Source organism: Semicossyphus pulcher, unplaced genomic scaffold (assembly GCF_022749685.1).
Source record: "Semicossyphus pulcher isolate SPU_LCO1_2020_fin unplaced genomic scaffold, fSemPul1.0.p SCAF_10, whole genome shotgun sequence".
Lineage (NCBI taxonomy): Eukaryota > Metazoa > Chordata > Actinopteri > Labriformes > Labridae > Semicossyphus > Semicossyphus pulcher.
Genome location: NW_027211604.1, coordinates 19351176 through 19369369, shown reverse-complemented (window position 1 = coordinate 19369369; position 18194 = coordinate 19351176). Strand labels below are relative to the sequence as shown.

The 18194-nt window shown below is 40.3% G+C and overlaps 1 protein-coding gene across 2 annotated transcripts in view; it reads left to right on the top strand.

Moving 5' to 3' along the window:
* dpysl3 (dihydropyrimidinase like 3) overlaps nucleotides 1-12509 on the top strand; it is a 36360-nt gene extending 23851 nt beyond the window's left edge. The window contains exons 10-14 of one of the 2 annotated variants that reach the window (XM_069667242.1): nucleotides 910-1051; nucleotides 2060-2230; nucleotides 6549-6728; nucleotides 9253-9406; nucleotides 12355-12509. In XM_069667242.1, coding sequence (XP_069523343.1) covers nucleotides 910-1051; nucleotides 2060-2230; nucleotides 6549-6728; nucleotides 9253-9406; nucleotides 12355-12449 — 742 coding nt within the window. In that variant the 3' untranslated portion in view covers nucleotides 12450-12509. Of the gene's footprint in view, nucleotides 1-909; nucleotides 1052-2059; nucleotides 2231-6548; nucleotides 6729-9252; nucleotides 9425-12354 lie in introns of both variants that reach the window. The other variant, XM_069667233.1, reaches the window with a different exon arrangement.
* The last annotated feature ends 5685 nt before the right edge of the window (nucleotides 12510-18194 follow it).

Sequence of the window (18194 nt, the reverse complement as noted above, 5' to 3'; positions counted from 1 at the left end):
CAAGCACAATTCACTGTAACTATGAAATAATTCGAACGCTATTTTAGCAAAAAACTGTCTCTAAACAAACAAACCTACCAAAAATATTGTTTTTTGGTACAACCAATTACTGAAAAAGGGCACTTTTCATGTCGCCTTATCCTGGTTCTAAAGTTTTGTCCTGGTTCTAAGTATACCCTTTGGTTTGCTGACTACCATTTTGACTACAATACTTGATTTTGGCATTTAAGCCATCACAGTTTTGTTGTATTGGAGACAGAAGTGACCCTGTTTGTACAAGTTGGTGGAGCTGGAGAAGAGAAAAGAAGTACCCAGCAAACCCTTAGTCATCAGCTAACAATAGCACTAGCATGTTTAGTAAGGTTCATCCTTAATTCATGGTAATTGTGATAACTGTGGGATGCTAAGTTTGGCTAGCATAAAATTATGTTTTTCACAAAATATATTTACTGAGATGACCTGGTAAATGAGGTTAAATGAGGTAGTAAATTAAGTACAAAGCAAGGTTATTTTCTTAAATGTTTCATTACAATCAGACTTTTTTACCAACACTGGAGTCTCTCCCCGGTCATTAGAAAGAATGGCGGTTTAAGGCAATTCTTCACTGGTTTCACTGTTCATAAAACCAAGTATTATTTGAAGTCTATTATCCTGGCTGGCTTTGTCTTGTAAGTGAGTTACAGTGTTTATTGGAAGCTCGAATCATTAGTCACGGTTAGTATTCGAAGAGCAAACTCTGGCATGAGGCACATTCAAATTACTACCAGTCATTTTTCTTTGGCTTGTGCCTCCTCTGCTGAAGTAAATAAACACTTTCCTTTTGATTTAATAACATTATTTGTGTACACATATTGTGCCCTGCTGGTGTTTTCATCATAACTCTGCATTTTCATGTTTTTTGTCTTCCAGTGGAGACCTGAGTGTGACTGGCAGTGCTCACTGCACCTTCAGCGTGGCCCAGAAGGCCATTGGCAAGGACGACTTCACTCAGATCCCTGAAGGTGTCAACGGAGTGGAGGAGAGGATGACCCTCATCTGGGATAAAGCTGTGGTAAGGGCTATGTTTCTCTTTCTTCTCCCATTTTTTAACTCTAGAAACAGAAACAAAGAATAATGGGAGTGGAATATTGAGATCATTCTAAACTATTTTTATCTGGATCCACTTGCTGCTCAGCTCTTCCCCTGTGGAACATCATAATATTTCAAAGCCTCAGCTTTGTCATCTCCAGTCTCCAGTGAATTTCAGTCTGAAGTTTCTGCCGTCAAATCCACACCTTTATCATCCCTGCTGTTTCTATTTTCATCCATTTTTTACTGACACTTTTGTTCACTGTCTCCTTCTTTTATCTGGCTGTCACTATTTTTCCAGACACCCTCGCTCTCTTTCTCTCTCTCTCTCTCTCTCTCTCCTTCTCCAGTTTCATCTCACTGTCTTGTTGTCACTGCCTCTGCCTTCCTTTATCCTTTCTCTTTCTATCTCCACATCTGTCCTTTCCTTCACCCCTGGTTACAGCACACTGCCCTCATTTTTTCCGTCCTTCTCTGTTATCATTGCATCTGTGTGCTACTTACAGACACAGAGCATGTAGCTTTAGACAGCTGTGGCATACTTTGCTGCCTGTAATGTCCTTGTGTAAATATAAATGTATTTCCTTAGGGACGTCGCTTAAAATTGAAGCTCTTGTTTGCTCTGTTTTTTTATTTTGTACAAAGTGAATGGAGTTATTCCCTTCTGCTTCCTGCTACGCTAATCCAGATCCATATGTAACGCAAAACAACAATAAACTTGTTAAAATAACTTGCTGATACAATTTGATGCCAGGTTATTGATAATTAACAATTAACAATTTTATCAATGGGATTTAGAAAAGATTTAAAATGTAAAACATCGGCATCTTCTTAAGCCGTGCTTAAAGGAGAATGTATTTCATTGTAATCCATTTATATCTACAATAAAGATGTCATTTTATTTCAGATAAATGGAGTAACATTGTATTCACCAATCACCCATCTTTGACAAAGGCTTACTATTTCCTGTGTGTGTTTCTTTCCCTCCTAGACTACAGGTAAGATGGATGAGAACATGTTTGTGGCCGTCACCAGCACCAACGCAGCCAAGATCCTGAACCTGTACCCTCGTAAGGGCCGGATCGCCGTGGGCTCTGATGCCGACCTGGTCATCTGGGACACAGACTTCATCCGCACCATCACTGCCAAGACACACAACTCGGTACGTACGTCACATACTGGTTGAAGATTATACTTATATTGTTTTAAGTTTCTGCTAAAGCGGTAATCTCCAAGATTTCACTTGTGTTCTCTTTGGCGGCACCTAAGGTGATACACGGTAATTGCAGGAGCACACTTCCCAGATATCCAGACAGTGTCGCATGTGTGACGTCCACAGTTGGCTCCGGTTGTAACGCTTGATTTTCTTAGATTTTTAGACTGTTTGCCTTTATCTGAGCGTCGAATTAGTTTCTTTTCTTCGGATTTTCACTTATTTTTGAAGTTGTATCTGTAGTCATCGATCTTTTCTTTGTTTGTTCAGCCATAGTAGATTACTGTTTAGTTGCAACACTTGCAGAGACTGGAAAAACAGCCGCTTTACACACGTGTGTTTGTTACGTTAGCTCCGCCTACCCTCTCTGGCAGACCAACCACTGCTGGGTGATGAAAAACGCGTCACAAACTGGGCGCCGCTTGTGAAGTCGCACCTGACACCCAGTCCGTAATACTGCAAATGCAAAGGCTTTCATCAGCGGGCCATAGGCTCAATCACCATTGTGTTACCTCATATGGCGATATATATAGTGACTTAACAGACATTTATTTCAATGAAAATCTTCGAGATTATTACTTTAAGTTGAAATTAGTATTGTTACATTATATACAAGCTTTGGAGTGGTTAAAACGCTGTTAAACAGTGTCTGATTTTACGGGAAAGAATCCAGCAGAATATGAGATAAGCTTTTACTTCAATGTGTGTATGTGTGCAAGAGGGAGAGAGAGAGAGAGGGAGAGTTAGTGAAGAGAGAGATCACATTTTTGAACAGCTTCCAAAGAGCTCTCTCAGTTCCTCTGAACGGAAATGAAGTCTCTGTGGATGCTCACTACTAATACGACTCACCACATGACCGTCTCTCAATGTAAAGTAGAGCCTCCCTAAATCCAAGAACCCTCAAAAAATGTGGATTATTCACATACACGGGTTTATCCGAATACAACGACCAGTCTGTTAGCAAACATTTTCCAGAATGCCCTTGTACAGTAAATCAACAGGGACACTATGTGCTGTATAATGACGAGGTATTTCCACCCTGTGTATCACGTTCTCCAGAGCAGATCATCCTAAATGTTTTCATGATTGGACAACCATAGAGGGTTTAAAGTAAATACTCATATTACAAATAGTTTCACAAACCATCTGTACACATTGCAGCTCATCCCATAATTAGAAAACAGCTTTGGTTAAAAGATGTTTTTACAGGAAAAATCTCTCTAAACAATCTGAACCAGTAGAGACCAGAATTTACTCCATCCTCCTCCTCTGCAATGCACTGCTGGCTTAGTTGTTTTAAGATGCACACATCTTAATATATCAATAGTTGAAAAGATCTGGCTGCAGTTAAACAACATAAGTGACAGACAAGCTTGTTCAACTGTCATGTGTTCACAGTTAACTCTTTAAACAAGTGGAGCTACATTGGAAACATGTGAAACTGTATTATCACATTGCAGAAGCTTCTTGTCCTTCCTAAGAAATGTACATTAACAGTGTGTGGACAGTTCACCCTGCACATGTGAGTAATGAGGTTTCTGCAAACACACAGATATCAGAGGATCCAAAACAGGCCACTGAGCAGCAGAGGAAGTGTCCGCACAGGAAATTGCAGCTTTACTAGCTTATCATAAACCTACTCACTGAAATACACGAGTGAGATAAAAAGGCAGTTCCTAACAACATCTGTGAGTTCATTTGTGTTGCTTTAAGGACAATTAAAGGGCCAGTTCGCCCATTTTCAACCACAGTCCTATCATGCTATTATGGGGAGCTAATGCCATCATGGTAGGAAAAAAATGCAATCTCTCTCTGTTCCTTTGGAGCACGCTGACTGCTTCTCCAACGGGCCCTGGAAAACCTCCGCCAGACTACGTAAAACGTGTCATCGTTCAAAATTGTCAGGTTTGAAATGTAGACTTCAGACCCGAAGACGATCCACCGGTATATTCTTGCCGTATTTCGGATTCTGTACCGCTCTGAGCCGTTGCCTGCAGCGACAAGGGTAGTATTTCACTCCAGCGTCTCTTGCTGGGCTGTTCCTTTCAAAGGGAGGGGGGCGCAATGCACGCTGGGTGTTGTAGGAATGTAGAATGGGCGAAACCAAGACTGTTTGTACAACTTTCTCTAAACTATGGCGCCAATTTCAAATATGATTGCTTCTACTGATTAAAGAGTACACCAGCTTTTTTGACAGTGGCTTTTTCCAGGGGCGAATTGCTCCTTCAAAGCTTTTTTAGTAGCAGAAAAAAGATCATTGCTCTGTCTCCAGATGGAGAAAAGGAAAGAGACAGAGAAAAGTGGACTAATAATACGCCTCCTCCAAATGTGGACTACATCCACTGAGGATACGTGGGTTCTTTCATAATGATGTCACACTTTCATTTCCTGCTTGGTCGTCCTCCTAGACTAAAAAAACAGCTCCCACTTATAATAAATGTACCTTAATGGATAGTCTGAATCAGGGCCAACCTGTTTACCAGCACACTATGCATGAGGATGCATTCCCCTATCGAGTAAACATGACATAGACTGTGCTGCGACTTAGGTTTCTTATCACTAAGCCCACATCTGGTTTGGATTTCTTGTTGTTGTCAACATAAAAAAATACATAGATACGCATAAGGATACTCTGACACATAGACAACAACAGGCAGCAACACACACACACTGAGACACACTCGGCTCAGTCATGACATCATGTTTGGCATGCAGTGGGTCTTAGTTATGTCCTGTTCTGGCCTGAATTTGGACGGCAGCAGAAAACAGGGCCGTGTGCAGAGGAAATAAGCAACAATGGAATGAGGGGAGGGGTCCATCACAGATCACAAACATGTCGAGAAAAGAAAGTTGGCACAGGAGAGTGCGCTAATTGACCAAGAATGGAGGAAGGAGAGAAAGACGGAGGATGAAAAGAAGACATAGAAAAAAGGATAAAAGACAGGCAACTGAAGTGAGCAGTGAAGAGAGTGAGAGGTACAACAAGGGCATGAACCAGCAGCTGTTTGTACATGTCACACAGACAAGTGTAAGAAACAAGGTGATGAATGATGAAGAATAGGAGGCAGAAAGTGTGGGATAAAGTGAGAGAAAGAGAGAGCTTTCTCCTGCACCTCCTGTCTTTTCATCCATCCACAGCTCCCCCTGTTGTCGTGTTTCTAATCCTTTCTTTTGCCTTGAAGGTTCAGAAAGTTTGACGTTTGTTTATTTTCTTTTTGAAATTAAATTAATATTGATTTAATTATCTAAATAAAAATGGCCCCTAAAGCCCCATGACACATTAACTAGAAACTCCACTCTGTTAACTCTTTCATGATCAAACCTTTGCTCCAGTGATTCTTCAATAAACAAACTATTTGTTTCTTTTATTTTATTAATTTATTAGTGTGTCCACTTCAAAAAACGTTATCATACAATGAATTAGATTGAAAAAGTCAGGTTTGTGTGACAGGATGCTCTATTGGGGGCTTAATGTGATATGATTGCCTCTGTGTAATTGTGTGTGTGTCCCTTAATATGAATACGTCACACATTTAGACAACATCTGTATCAATTTCTTTTTCTATAGTTTTCTTGTAAATTGCAAAAACATTTCTATAACTATATATTTGTACTTACTGTGTTTGTTTCACATTGTTTCTCATAGTGGGTAATGATATGTGATTAGTAGGGTATGATGTATAGTGAGCAGGTTGTTATCGCGGAATGGAATGCCGATAGGATGAGCAGGACTCTTGGTCTTGTCTCACCCTGAAGGGGTGATGTTTACATTATTCTGCTTGTTACACGGCTTTTTACATATGAAATGAATTATTTGACACTTAGTTTAAAAATGATTATATTTCCGTTTTCCGTTTAAAAATAGTCTGTTACACTCAGGTAGAGCTGCGTCCAGAGCGGTTAACTCTGTAGCCTTCTTATAATTAGCTAAGCTAGCTGTTTTTACTCGCATTAAATGGAAACATTTCCACTGATGGTGGAATTGACCAGACTTCTTTTTGCAGATTGATATGATTACAGTTAGTCCTCTGGATTGTGTGATAAGAGCTGTTTCCCTAGCAACGGTCTGGTCATCATAACTACAGTCTGTTATCAAGAAATAACAAACCTCGGAATGTCGTAATTAGAACCAAGTATTTACACAGCTGTTTATTAAACCCACTGTTCTTTATATAGCATGTTTCCCCTTGCTCAATTCTGTTACATATCCTGCTGCGAAAAGTTCTTTCCAAGTAATAATGATAATAATTTCATATTTGTGTTCTAGGCTGCTGAGTACAATGTCTTTGAGGGCATGGAGCTGCGTGGAGCCCCTCAGGTGGTGATTTGCCAGGGGAAGATTGTTCTGGAAGATGGAAACCTGCATACCATCTCTGGTGTGGGTCGCTTCATTCCCTGCACTCCCTTCCCTGACTTTGCCTACAAGCGGGTTAAGGCCAGGAAGCAGGTAAATACTGGCATTAATTCAGTTCAGCCCACTTTTATACACTTTACATAGCATAACTCTGATACTGGGGATTGCTCTTGATCAGATAAAGATCAAAGTAGGTGATGCATACAGAAACACAAGCTCTTGATGTACTAGACTCCCTGCTAGATTGCAATGACGTCTGATAAATGCAATCCTTAAAACACCACAACAATTCCTGCAATGCGAGAAAGAATACTTATTGCAATAGATCATCACACTTACAAAGTGGCAGACACAATGTAGTGAGAGAAGATAAGAAAAGGAGTCTTTTAGATTGTAAGAGAGGAAGTATGGGAGTTTGGGCAGACATAGAAGTTGCCATGATGGAGGGAAAAGAAGGGCGGAAAGGAAGGAGGCAGTGAAGTGGGATGTGGGGGAGATACTGTACTGTGAGTCTGACATCAGCCTCCAAGGTTCAGCCACAGGGCGCTGGCTGCACTTTTTCACTGTAATGTAAAAGTTCTGTGCAGTGAGGGTGGTCAAGGCTCTGTAAGAGAGACCTACCACAGACAGTAAAAGGGTTACCAAAGTCTATGAGTCAATGAGCCCCAAATTTACGATGTTTTGCAGTTTCACTGGACTTATTTTTAATGCCTAAAGCTGCTGGCAGGGGGTAGGTGTGACAAAGTGATTAACTGCACGCTGCCTTTGTTTACATTTTCCAGGGCAGAAATTTAAAGTCAGTGATACTCACTGTTAAAGAAAGCAGGATGAGATTTTTTGTTAAAAACCACCACTTATGCCTGTACAGGACAAAATCAGCAAAGAGATAAGAGGTAGGTGCTTTAAAGCTATCTTAAAATTTTAATTTTATAAGAGTAAATACCACAAGGTCGCCAAAGAGCTTGGACTTTCCTCTAATAGAAACATTGTGTCATACAATTAAAAGTAATATATAAAGCATTTTAAATATGTTTTTTTTGGAATAAACATATGTGCTTAGGTGTCAGCTCCTTTCCTGGGCACTGTCGATGTGTCAAAGGCACTGAATCCCCCACTGCTCGTGGGGCATGTCCATGTGCAGCCCCCTCACTCTGACATCTCGCTATTAATGTCCATTGGTTCCTGTTTGTGCATGTCTATATTTCGGGCCTTTGTCTGTGTGGCATATTTGTAAAAACAGGGAAAATTTAAATTTACCCTCTGGGATTAATAAAGTATGTCTTATTCTTCTTCTTCAAATGGATTAAAGTGAAACACAGCTGTTTAAAAAAAGCCGGCAGCTGGCAGCGTCTATTTTCTATACAAAACAAATGCAGTTCAGCGTTTTCAGCGTTCAACATCCTCAGCCCAAAAACGCCCTCGGCATCAGCTGTTTTTTGTCACTGCGCTCACATCACTCTCAGTTGAAAATAGTTCAACTTTTGGAACACCGCTGCGCTCGTCAATGGCGCTTGTCTCTCAGTGACCAATCAAAATCAAGAAGGGGCGGGGCTTCAGATATCAACTTTGCCAGGACACGATTCCTTTACATTGTTTTATGTTTTATTTGTAAAATATTGAATAAAAGCAAATATTAAGCATACAGAGCGATTTAAAATAGACCTAAGGATCGCTACTGAGTGAAGCTGAATTGCAACCAGACAACTTTCGTAACCTAGCAACAGTAACTGCCGGTGAGAAGCACTCTGAAATTGAGGTTGTGGGCGCTGCTAGCACAAAAAGTGCCGTTAGTGTGTAGTTATATTAATGGGTAAAGAAGAACCAAGCGGTAAATAAATTCAGTCACAATAAGATATAAAATCCAAATTTGTAGGAATTTCAGTGCCAACATATCCATATTCCCTTATACCACAAATGGCTCCTTAAGACACTTTAAACAGCCAGGAATAAAAGAAAAAACTTTTCCACAGTATGGAGAGTTACCCGATTTAACCATTTGTATACCATACCAACTGTAACTCAAAGCAGACCCCGCGCTCTGCTCTCTTACTTACGGGCCAAAAAATCTCATTGTTCCACCATTTCCTAATTTGCAGCTGGCTGCTGATGAGAAAATGGAGCTGCAGTAACAGTGAGCTGTTTATCTTGGTAGCAGTCACTGTTATGCTTTCTCCATTCACAGATGTCTCTTTTTAACTCCTGACAGAGCTTCCAAGATTCCTCTGAGTCACGCCACTGACAGACAGACAGGCAGACAGACAGACAATGGCTTGTTCAGTGCTAGCATAAAGTTTCAACTTGCTTTAATAACATATAAATACCGTGTTGGGCTGTTTCTGCTCCAGTGTGTACACGAGTTTGCTTGTTGTATTTGTTTTTGTTTTTCCGTGTGGATGTGCAAATCTGGAACTCGTTCTCGGCAGGAAAAGTGCTCTCTGAAAAATGCATAAATTATTCAGACACAAACAGTTGCACAAACAACCATGTAATGCAAAGCAGGTGTGGATTTGGTTACATTAAATCTTTAGAGATACTACACTGTCTGTCTTTGTTCTTTCCCATCCTTTCCTCCTTCTCTTCTTATTCCTCTTCTCTGCTCTGGTGTTTCGTCCTGCAGCTGGCCGTCCTGAGGGCAGTACCCAGGGGAATGTACGACGGCCCTGTGTCTGAATTCTCCCTGTCCCGTGGTGGAACCCCCTCTGCCTCTGCGCGGACCTCTCCCACCAAACAGCCCGTCAGAAACCTGCACCAGTCTGGATTTAGTCTAGCAGGTAACCCTGCACCCTGCGGTGAGCCCAGCTTCTTACTCCAGCCCCCACCCTTTTATCACCCAGTCCTCCCTTTCATCTGTTTGGTCTGTATTGACTTATTTAGTATGCTAGCATCAAAGGAGTTTGCATGTGCATCAGTCGATCCTCCATCACGCCACACTTTAGTCGCAACTCAGCTTCACGCTGTGAAGTACATGTGATTTTGAGCATGTTGTTAGTCATAATGAATGATGCATTCACAGACCATGGCTATGAACCAGGAGCCTGCAGCGTGACCTAATAATCTCTCACTATCCTGTTTCATACTGTATGATGTGCACAGTATGGCATGCATTTGTCTGCAGTGTATCACGCTCCCTTTTAGAAGGGTTTACATGCTGTTTATATGACAATTTGTCTGTTTATGTTTGTCATTAAGTTGGTTCCTTTAAGTTTTAATGAGTCAACAAGCAGACATCCATTAAATTGAATTTATGTACACAATCAGTGAAGGTTGACTGGTTGGCCTACAGTGTGGTTAGACATGAAGTCAACACCCTTAATTAAAACAATACAAAATCTGCTTTTTACCAAGACTCATCTATGATTTGAACTCTATCTCCATTCGGGATGCACGATATTGGATTTTTTGCCGATATCCGATATGCCGATATTTTCCAACCCTTTTTGCCGACTTCGATACCGATATATTAGGCACATGTTTTTATCCACCTAATCCCAGAGAACATCAACTCTCCCCTGTTGTGGAATTGATATCATGCCTACTCTTATTGTAGTGGCCCACTGGCAGACTCTTGAGATGGGCGATTACATTTGTAGTGTTTAATGCATGACCGATGCTGAGCACGACCTTGCTGTCCGTTTTGGAAACTTTGAAAGACTGCCATACCACAGACATCTTGCACGCTTTACGAAAGACAGGTGGTGCAAGCAGTCCGCGCACACACTCGAGTGTGTGTCGTAGCATTACATTAAGCTTTTTTAGGGAATAATCCAGCATTTAGGCAGAATTAAAGCATTGTTCAATCTGCAGGAAAATATCTGCAGAAAAATTACATATTTGCAGACGCAAATCATTCAAGGCATAATCTGCAGATACCGATAACGTGCTGATAATATCATGCATCCCTAATCTCCATTTTTTAGATATGCACATTTTACTTCGCAAAAAGTGGCTTTTATTATCCTGCATGTATTTGTATGTAGGCATGCACACAATACATACTGTATATATATGAAATGTCTTTTGCACTGCTCAACATCTTAATAGTTTAAGAACTAACTCGGTGAGTATAATGACTCATCTCTAAAAAATGCACCTTTAATCCCTCCCTCTGAATCCCTCTCGTACAGTATTTCAATCCTCTTTTGATTACACTTTAGGACACCGTGACCTCAAACTACAACCACTTGCAAACGCCAAGCTACAGTCGGAAATAAAGTTTTTCCACATTTGTACTTGTAAGTCACGCTGGATATGAATTTTGGCGGAGGGCCTAAAACGTACAGCTCACAAGATGTCAGTCCAGGCATCTGGACATGGTCTGTTAAGACAGTCTATCTAATGTGAGAGATCACAACACATTCAACATCTGTTCCATTATGCGGAGCTGCTGAGTGACACACTCATTGTGCCCATGTGTAGGGTGAGCATCGCATTAGCTTAGATTTAAAAGCATATGTGAAAAATTTGTCAGCAGACCAAACAGTGAAACTCACAGAGTCAGTGTTTCCACTGGTTTATGTCAGACAGAGAAAGCAGAGCTGTTACTGTATCTGGTCATTGTGTCCTCCCTGAATGCATCCATGTAAATAAATGACAGCATCCTCTTTTAACCTGGACCCGACACAGCTGTAATCCCCGAGGTTGTGGCTGCCTTTCTGAATGCTTATAGTATATTTAATAGCTAAAACCCATTTTGAAAGAGAAGTGTACATTATTTCATCATTAAGTACATCATTAACTTTCAGATGTACGTCGCTTTGGACAAAAGCGTCTGCTAAATGAAATTGTAACATTGTATTTGTGCGTTTGGCCTTTGGCTGTGTTGAGCAACTTGTCTTTACAAGCGTGACTGATGTGTGATACAACAAGGATGAAAAAAGTAGGTGACCTCCGCTGGAAGGAATTTCCACATTTAAGCGCATAAATTTAGAAGGGAGTGAAGCTGCTCTTGGTTTCCCAGGCTTTGTTATGTGCGTACTCCTGTATGTGTGAGCACTGTACTCTCAGAATGAGTCAGTCTCTTGTCTTTTTTTAGGGTTTTCCAAGGCCACCACCTGCAGAGTTGATTTACTTGTCTGGAAGGAGCGTTTGCTTAGATGCAGCGTATCATAGTCTGACATCATTTTATTTTCCATTCATGTGCTAATTTGTTGCAGCAGATGCCCCTGGCTCATCCTTTGGAAACCCCACGCTTTATGTCAAACTGTAGCTTCTTTCATTAAGCTTTCAGCGGCTCTCAGACGGCACATCATCTGCTGAAATGTGCACTCCTCTGTCTTCCCAGTGACACGTACCGTGTATTACAGGCAATAATAATTTTGTTTTGAAGCGCCTGGGTAGTAAAGATCTGAGTGTTTGACATCAGTTGTTTGTGTGCAATGCCATAAAAGCCTATTGTGTATAAGGACTGACGAATGATTACAGTGCTAGATACCGAAGGAGAGCAAAAGAGTAAATGGCAATATAGGAACCTGTATAGTCATAGAGTATGAAGATTATCTCAGTGCACCACTAAATAATTAGGATGTAGGTCAGGATATAAACACGTAACTTGAGGCTGAAAGTCCCTTTTCTTTGTTCTTGTCATGTGTCCTCTGCAAAAATTCGATTTGCTTGGTTTCCAATTTGGCCATCTTCCCCCTCCTTGTTCTTTCAACCCGCTGCCTCGGATGCTCTTTTTCCATGTAACTAGCTTTATCCGTCTCCTTTTTTCTCCTTCCAGGTCCCCCCACCCCAGATGACATCCCCATCAGGCCTGCTGGCCGCCGTATCGTAGTGCCCCCCGGCGGTCGTTCCAACATCACATCCCTCAGTTAAACAGCGGGAGGACGAGGGGATGCATCCAGACGAGGACAGCAGCCAGAGTGCAGGATTAAGGGTGGGAGGGAGGGAGGGAAGAGGGGAGGGGAGGGAGGGAGGGAGGGGAGGAGGAGATGCATAGGACCATGATTAGTTAAAAGTTAAACGAGCAAAACACTGAATCCTCATGCCTTACCTGTCACAATGCTACCTTGCTCGGATGAGAAGAGTATCCCTTTTCCTCGGGAATATGCGGTGGTTGTTTTGAATTGCTACCATGAAAGCACTATACACACGACCAGTCTTAGTCTCACTTTTTAACAGTATCGAATACACACAAAAAAAGCAGTTAAAACATATTCACTCGGTGCTTTTGTAATGGGAAACTACACCATTAAAACTCATGCCACAAAATGTGTTCTCAAAGGAAAATGGATACGGCTTTTCTCAGAGTGATGCTATGGTTCTTTCATCCTGGTTGGCTTTCAATGTCACCCCCTTTTCAGCAGCCTCATTCCTTCTTAGTCAGCAAAACGTTAACACTAGATCCCACATTAGCCATGTAATATCATGCAGTACCATTGATTAGCTCTAGGGGGCATTGTATGTACGGTAAATGTAATGTAGCTTTGTGAATGATGTTGTTGCAGCCTGTTTGGGTTTACTGGACCAAGTTTAAGGTGTTTATCAGACCTCAGAGGAGGAGTGCAACTGGACATGGAGCTGCATGGGCCACATAACATGGGTGACGTGAGCCATGATTCTTTTGCACCTGTCTCCTCTTAGGTGCTTGATGAATACCATCCCCATGATGTACTGATTACATAATTGTTGATGTTAAAATATTAAAAAGGACTTTTTCTTTATCCCAGATAGGTTTGTTTTCTTTCCCGCATCAGTCATGGCTCTAAGAAACCGTCCTTTGCATTTGCTTCTAGCTCATTGCCTGCTCCTTAAATCATCTTGAGAAGGAGAACAGAGAAAGAAAAAGATCATTAAAAAAACCTGTTAAAAGGAAGTACTAATAAACTGTCCCGTTTAGCTCAGCTGTAACTTGTAATAAAGAGCTTTGCAGATGAGGGAAACAGAAAAAACAAGAAAAACCAGATGCAATGAAATGACTAAGTAACAAAAACCTGCTTTCAGATAACAGAACTTCACCTTCAGCTTTACTTTTTCATTGCTGACAAACTGGGCTCTTACTGGGACAACCATCATTCTGTTGTCATTTCTAACGCAATCCTGACCAAAACTAATCCAAGGTCACCCTGAAATAACTGCGGGTCCAATTCAGTTGACCTAAAACACTCTGATTGTGTTGGGCGTCTTTAGAGCTCCTTCTTATGTCTCTGCTGTTTTCTCATAAGGCAGAGGATTGTGGTGCAGTAAGGGAAGCTTTTATTTTGTCGCTGTCCCGCTGTCGGGGGAGGGAGGGAAGGAGATGGCGTTTTTTTTGTTTTTTTTTATGGCAGTGGTGTGGCAGACTGCAAGTGGTGGTTTGTTGTATTTATGTTAGTTTGACGACCTTTGTTATTGTTTTTATGTTGTTTCTTTTTTACTGTTGTATCAAAACCCAGAGATGGCAGGTCAAAAATAAGGTGTGTTGTGGAGGTATGATTTGTTTCCTGAATAAACATGAGTTGCAACTGACTGACTTGTTTATTTTATTCCTTTTAAGAGGATTGCACAAAGGGCAGACATAAGAAAATCAAGGTTTATATGTATACAGAAGTCTTTGGTAAATCGAACGGGTCTTTCAAGAATTAGACTTAAACTTACAGGCTTCACTTCTATTTTCTCTGAAGTGTAAAAGTAGATTTTTTGTGAGAAATATATTGTAAATCTGTAAATAATTTGCATATAAATACGCATCACATTTACATTTTAATATAAAGGTTGCATTAGGTAAATGTGAGATGAGATGCCAAATACCAAGTAGCTTTGTTAACTCACCAAGTACGCTTCACACCATCACGTCTCAAAAAAGACTTTTTTTTATTGGCCTACATCTATAGTTTCCACTACATTTGAACCCCTACGTTCATACAGTGCATGATCAACCCATAATATACACAGTGAGTAATGCCTGTGACTGACTGTGTGAAGAATTCAGACGGACTTGAGAGGTTTCAATTGAATGAGCAAGATGCATAATCTAAACAACATTGGAGGAGGTGTCATTATACAGTCATATTTAACACCAGCATCAGTTCCAGCATCGCTGACAAACTCTTTTTACAAGCAAGTTGAGAAAAGAGTCACAGAATGGACAAGTAAGAAAAGACAAAAGTGTACAAAGATATATTTGGAGTCTTTAAGGGAAAATCATTTGTGTTCCTACTGGAATTAGGAAAGTTTAAGCCCCCCAGGGGAACAGTATAGGATGCTACTACTCAGACCTGAATTTTAAAAGCCACATTAAGACAATTACAAAGTCGGCCTAGTAACACATTAAGAACAAATCAAGGATTAAAGGACTTACTAAAAAATCAATTAGACAACGGCAGCTGATTCCGAACGTGCTGCTAGAGTCCTCACTAAGACCAAGAAAGTAGATCACAACACTCCAGTTCTGAGGTCTTTAATTGGCTTCCTGTCTGTCAAAGAATATACTTCAAAATACTACTGTTGGTTTATTAAGCGCTAAAGGATTTAGGGCCAAAATACATGTGTGATCTACTGAAGCCATCCAGACCACTCAGGTCATCTGGGACAATTCTACCAAACATGTAGAAGCAGCATTCGGTTGTTATACTCTGTTTGCAGCTGCCTTTTATTAATTTATTTTAACACATTTATTTTAATAACTATCTTAATGATTTACCATTGCACTGTGACGTTTGCTCTTATTGTATTTTAGCTTTTGTTTTAGCTGCTTATATTTTATCTTCACTTTGCTTTTTAATGTCTTGCTTTATATTGTATTTATTTGCCCTTGGTCAAAATGTTTTGTTGTCTTGTGTAAAGCACTTTGAATTGTCTTGTTGCCGAAATGTGCTATCAACTTGCCTTGCCTCGCCTTACTCCGATGCAATTCATCTAACGGCCACTAGGGGCAACATCAAGCAGCACTACCTGAACTGGAGTGTAGAAGAACACCTGCATTAAAGTCATGCCTTGATATTTTACACCTAGACAATACCTGCGGCAAGATATCTTAACTGATGCTGAGAGTTTTACCTCACTTACCTGGCTTGTATAATGACTAAACTTTACTAGCTTCACTAGCAACTACAATTTGCCTGACGTTGTGGCTTCTCTTCCGGCCAAGGATGTAGTTGTTGAAAAAGTGGCAAGCTAGTTTTTGGCTAATGTTAGCTAATTAGCTATTACACCTGGCTATTAACGATCCAACATCATTTCCGCCGATTGACGAGGTAAGTTTTTATTCACGTCGAGATTTTTAGATTAAATTGTTTTTAGTTGTCAAATTCAAGCGTATAATGATTATTATTGTTTGTATTATATATTATTATATATTATGTATATGTACTATTAGGCTATTATTATAATTTAATAATTCTCACAATAATTTTCCTCCATACAATTCAACTTGACCTTTTAGGCTGTTAATGAGAATTCTTGATTAATGTATGGACATTGTAACAAATAAAAGTTGTCTTGGCTAAGAAATAAGGCCTAGACCTAATGCCGTATAAAATGAACCACAGTCTTTGGAAGGCTTTTATTGTGAAAGAGCCTACCTTTACCTGCTTTATTCCTGCGGGATATACAGTTGGTTAAACACAAATACTTAATTTAAGTGTTTTTGTCAGTATTGCCGGGCGTAATGGTAAAAGAAGAAGAGTGCTAAAGAAGTTACAGTAAACTTGTATCTGCCACTCATTTATGGCAGTGTGGGTGAAGGTCTTTAGCAGTCAACAAAGGTAAGTCACATCTGTTACCTTTCCTATTCTGTTGTTTGGATAATAATTTGGACTTTTCCTGCATTGCAGACAATAATGATGTCACTTTGTGACTTTAGCATTCTGGTATGAAGCACACATTTGACATAAATAAACACACATCCATTACACTCTTACTGTGGGGTCCTATTACTATAAGGATGTTTAAAGTATCCTGTAACCCTCACTGTGAGGTCCACCAGTAAAACTACTGCAAGGCCCCTATCGCATTGTTTAATGGTGAGTGAATGTCTCATATTATAATACCAATCACGTAAGATGGCAGAGATGACGATCGTTAAATGCAGACTGGTTCTTTACAGAGAGCTGAGTCAGCAACCTCATTCTAAACAGGAGTGGTGTGTGTGGTTGTTTGATGTTTGTGAGGTAGGCTACAAATTTACGTTAGTGGCTGTTTCCCTTTCTTAAACTGAATCTTAAACCTTTGCCTGTGTATACAGAGGTGTGCTCTGCTTTTTATCTGTGGTGATTCCAGGCAGATTGTGAAAGCATTTATCAACTGAAGCTCCCCTTCAGATCAGCGATTTAATGTAGTAAAGTGCTGCCTCAGCTGAGGCCACTACGGAGGAGAGAAGGGACTGTGACTTCTAGATGACCTAGGGAAATCGTAGACACAGATCTGTTAGCTGTGAATGTGTGTGGGTGAGCAAGAGAGTGAATAAGGAAAGCATACGGAGCATGACTCATGCTGAGGATGCATTATCAAGAAATGCTCTGAGACACATTTCAAGAGAGAGAGAGAGAGAGAGAGTAAAGAGAGTGTTCTTGCCAACACTTTTTAAATTGGACCCGATTCATTGAACAGCAGCCAATGAAGATGAGGATGCTTTTTGTTTCTCCTCATAATTAAAATGTGTGGGATGCTTGTCCATGCGCTCACATAGATTGTGTTGCATGTTAACCCTCACTGTTCATACCAAGTCATCCTTCTTTAGGTTACTAACTGTAGTTCTTGTTTGTGAACACTGGGGGGCAGCATTATATTCAGGATTGTAGTGAGCAATCAACGCCTTCATATATACTGTACATCAGGGGTTCTCAAACTTTTTGATAGGGGAGAACATTTTCCAAGGATCCCCTCATAATCGTAACATCGATTAAGCAACTGTTACTGTTTGCTCTCTTGGATGCCTTTGGACTATTTGTATTGTAAACTTATCAACCTAAATACTTCAGACCTGTTTCATAGTAATAAATAGAAAAACAGTTCAATTTGAATCATGTTAATACCACTTATATACTTTAAAACTGAGGGTCATTTTATCCAAAATGCTTGTGAACTCAGCTTGACAACATTTATACTTTTCAAGTAATTGATCTTAAAAGCTTTCAGAAAGTTGACAGTAGCAAGACAACCGCAGGAACGGCTCGTTGCGACCTGAGTGATTCATGATAGACTGACTTGATGTGTCACAATCACATCATTTTCTATTCATCCAAAGCTAACGTGTAATGGGCATGAGATGAACTGAGATGAACATGAGAACGACTGCTGTAAATGTCACTGCCCAAGTTGAACTAATGCTGAAGACCTTTGAGCATGATAAACATCTCACTCCTCATCTTATTCTCACTACTCTTGATTTAGATAAAAGCTTTTATTAGTAATGAATATATTGGTCAATCCTCAATTTAAAATGGTAATTCAGAAGGACACAAAAAGAACGACACAGCACAGTAAGATTGGTTCAGAAAAAGAAAGTCATTATTTAAGGCACACCTTAATAGTTTGCAACTCCATCACATTTAAATACAATAAACACACAGTGACAACTGAAGGACAACAAAACCTTAATAGGAATGAAATTCACAGGTGTGGAACAAATTCTGCTCCCTG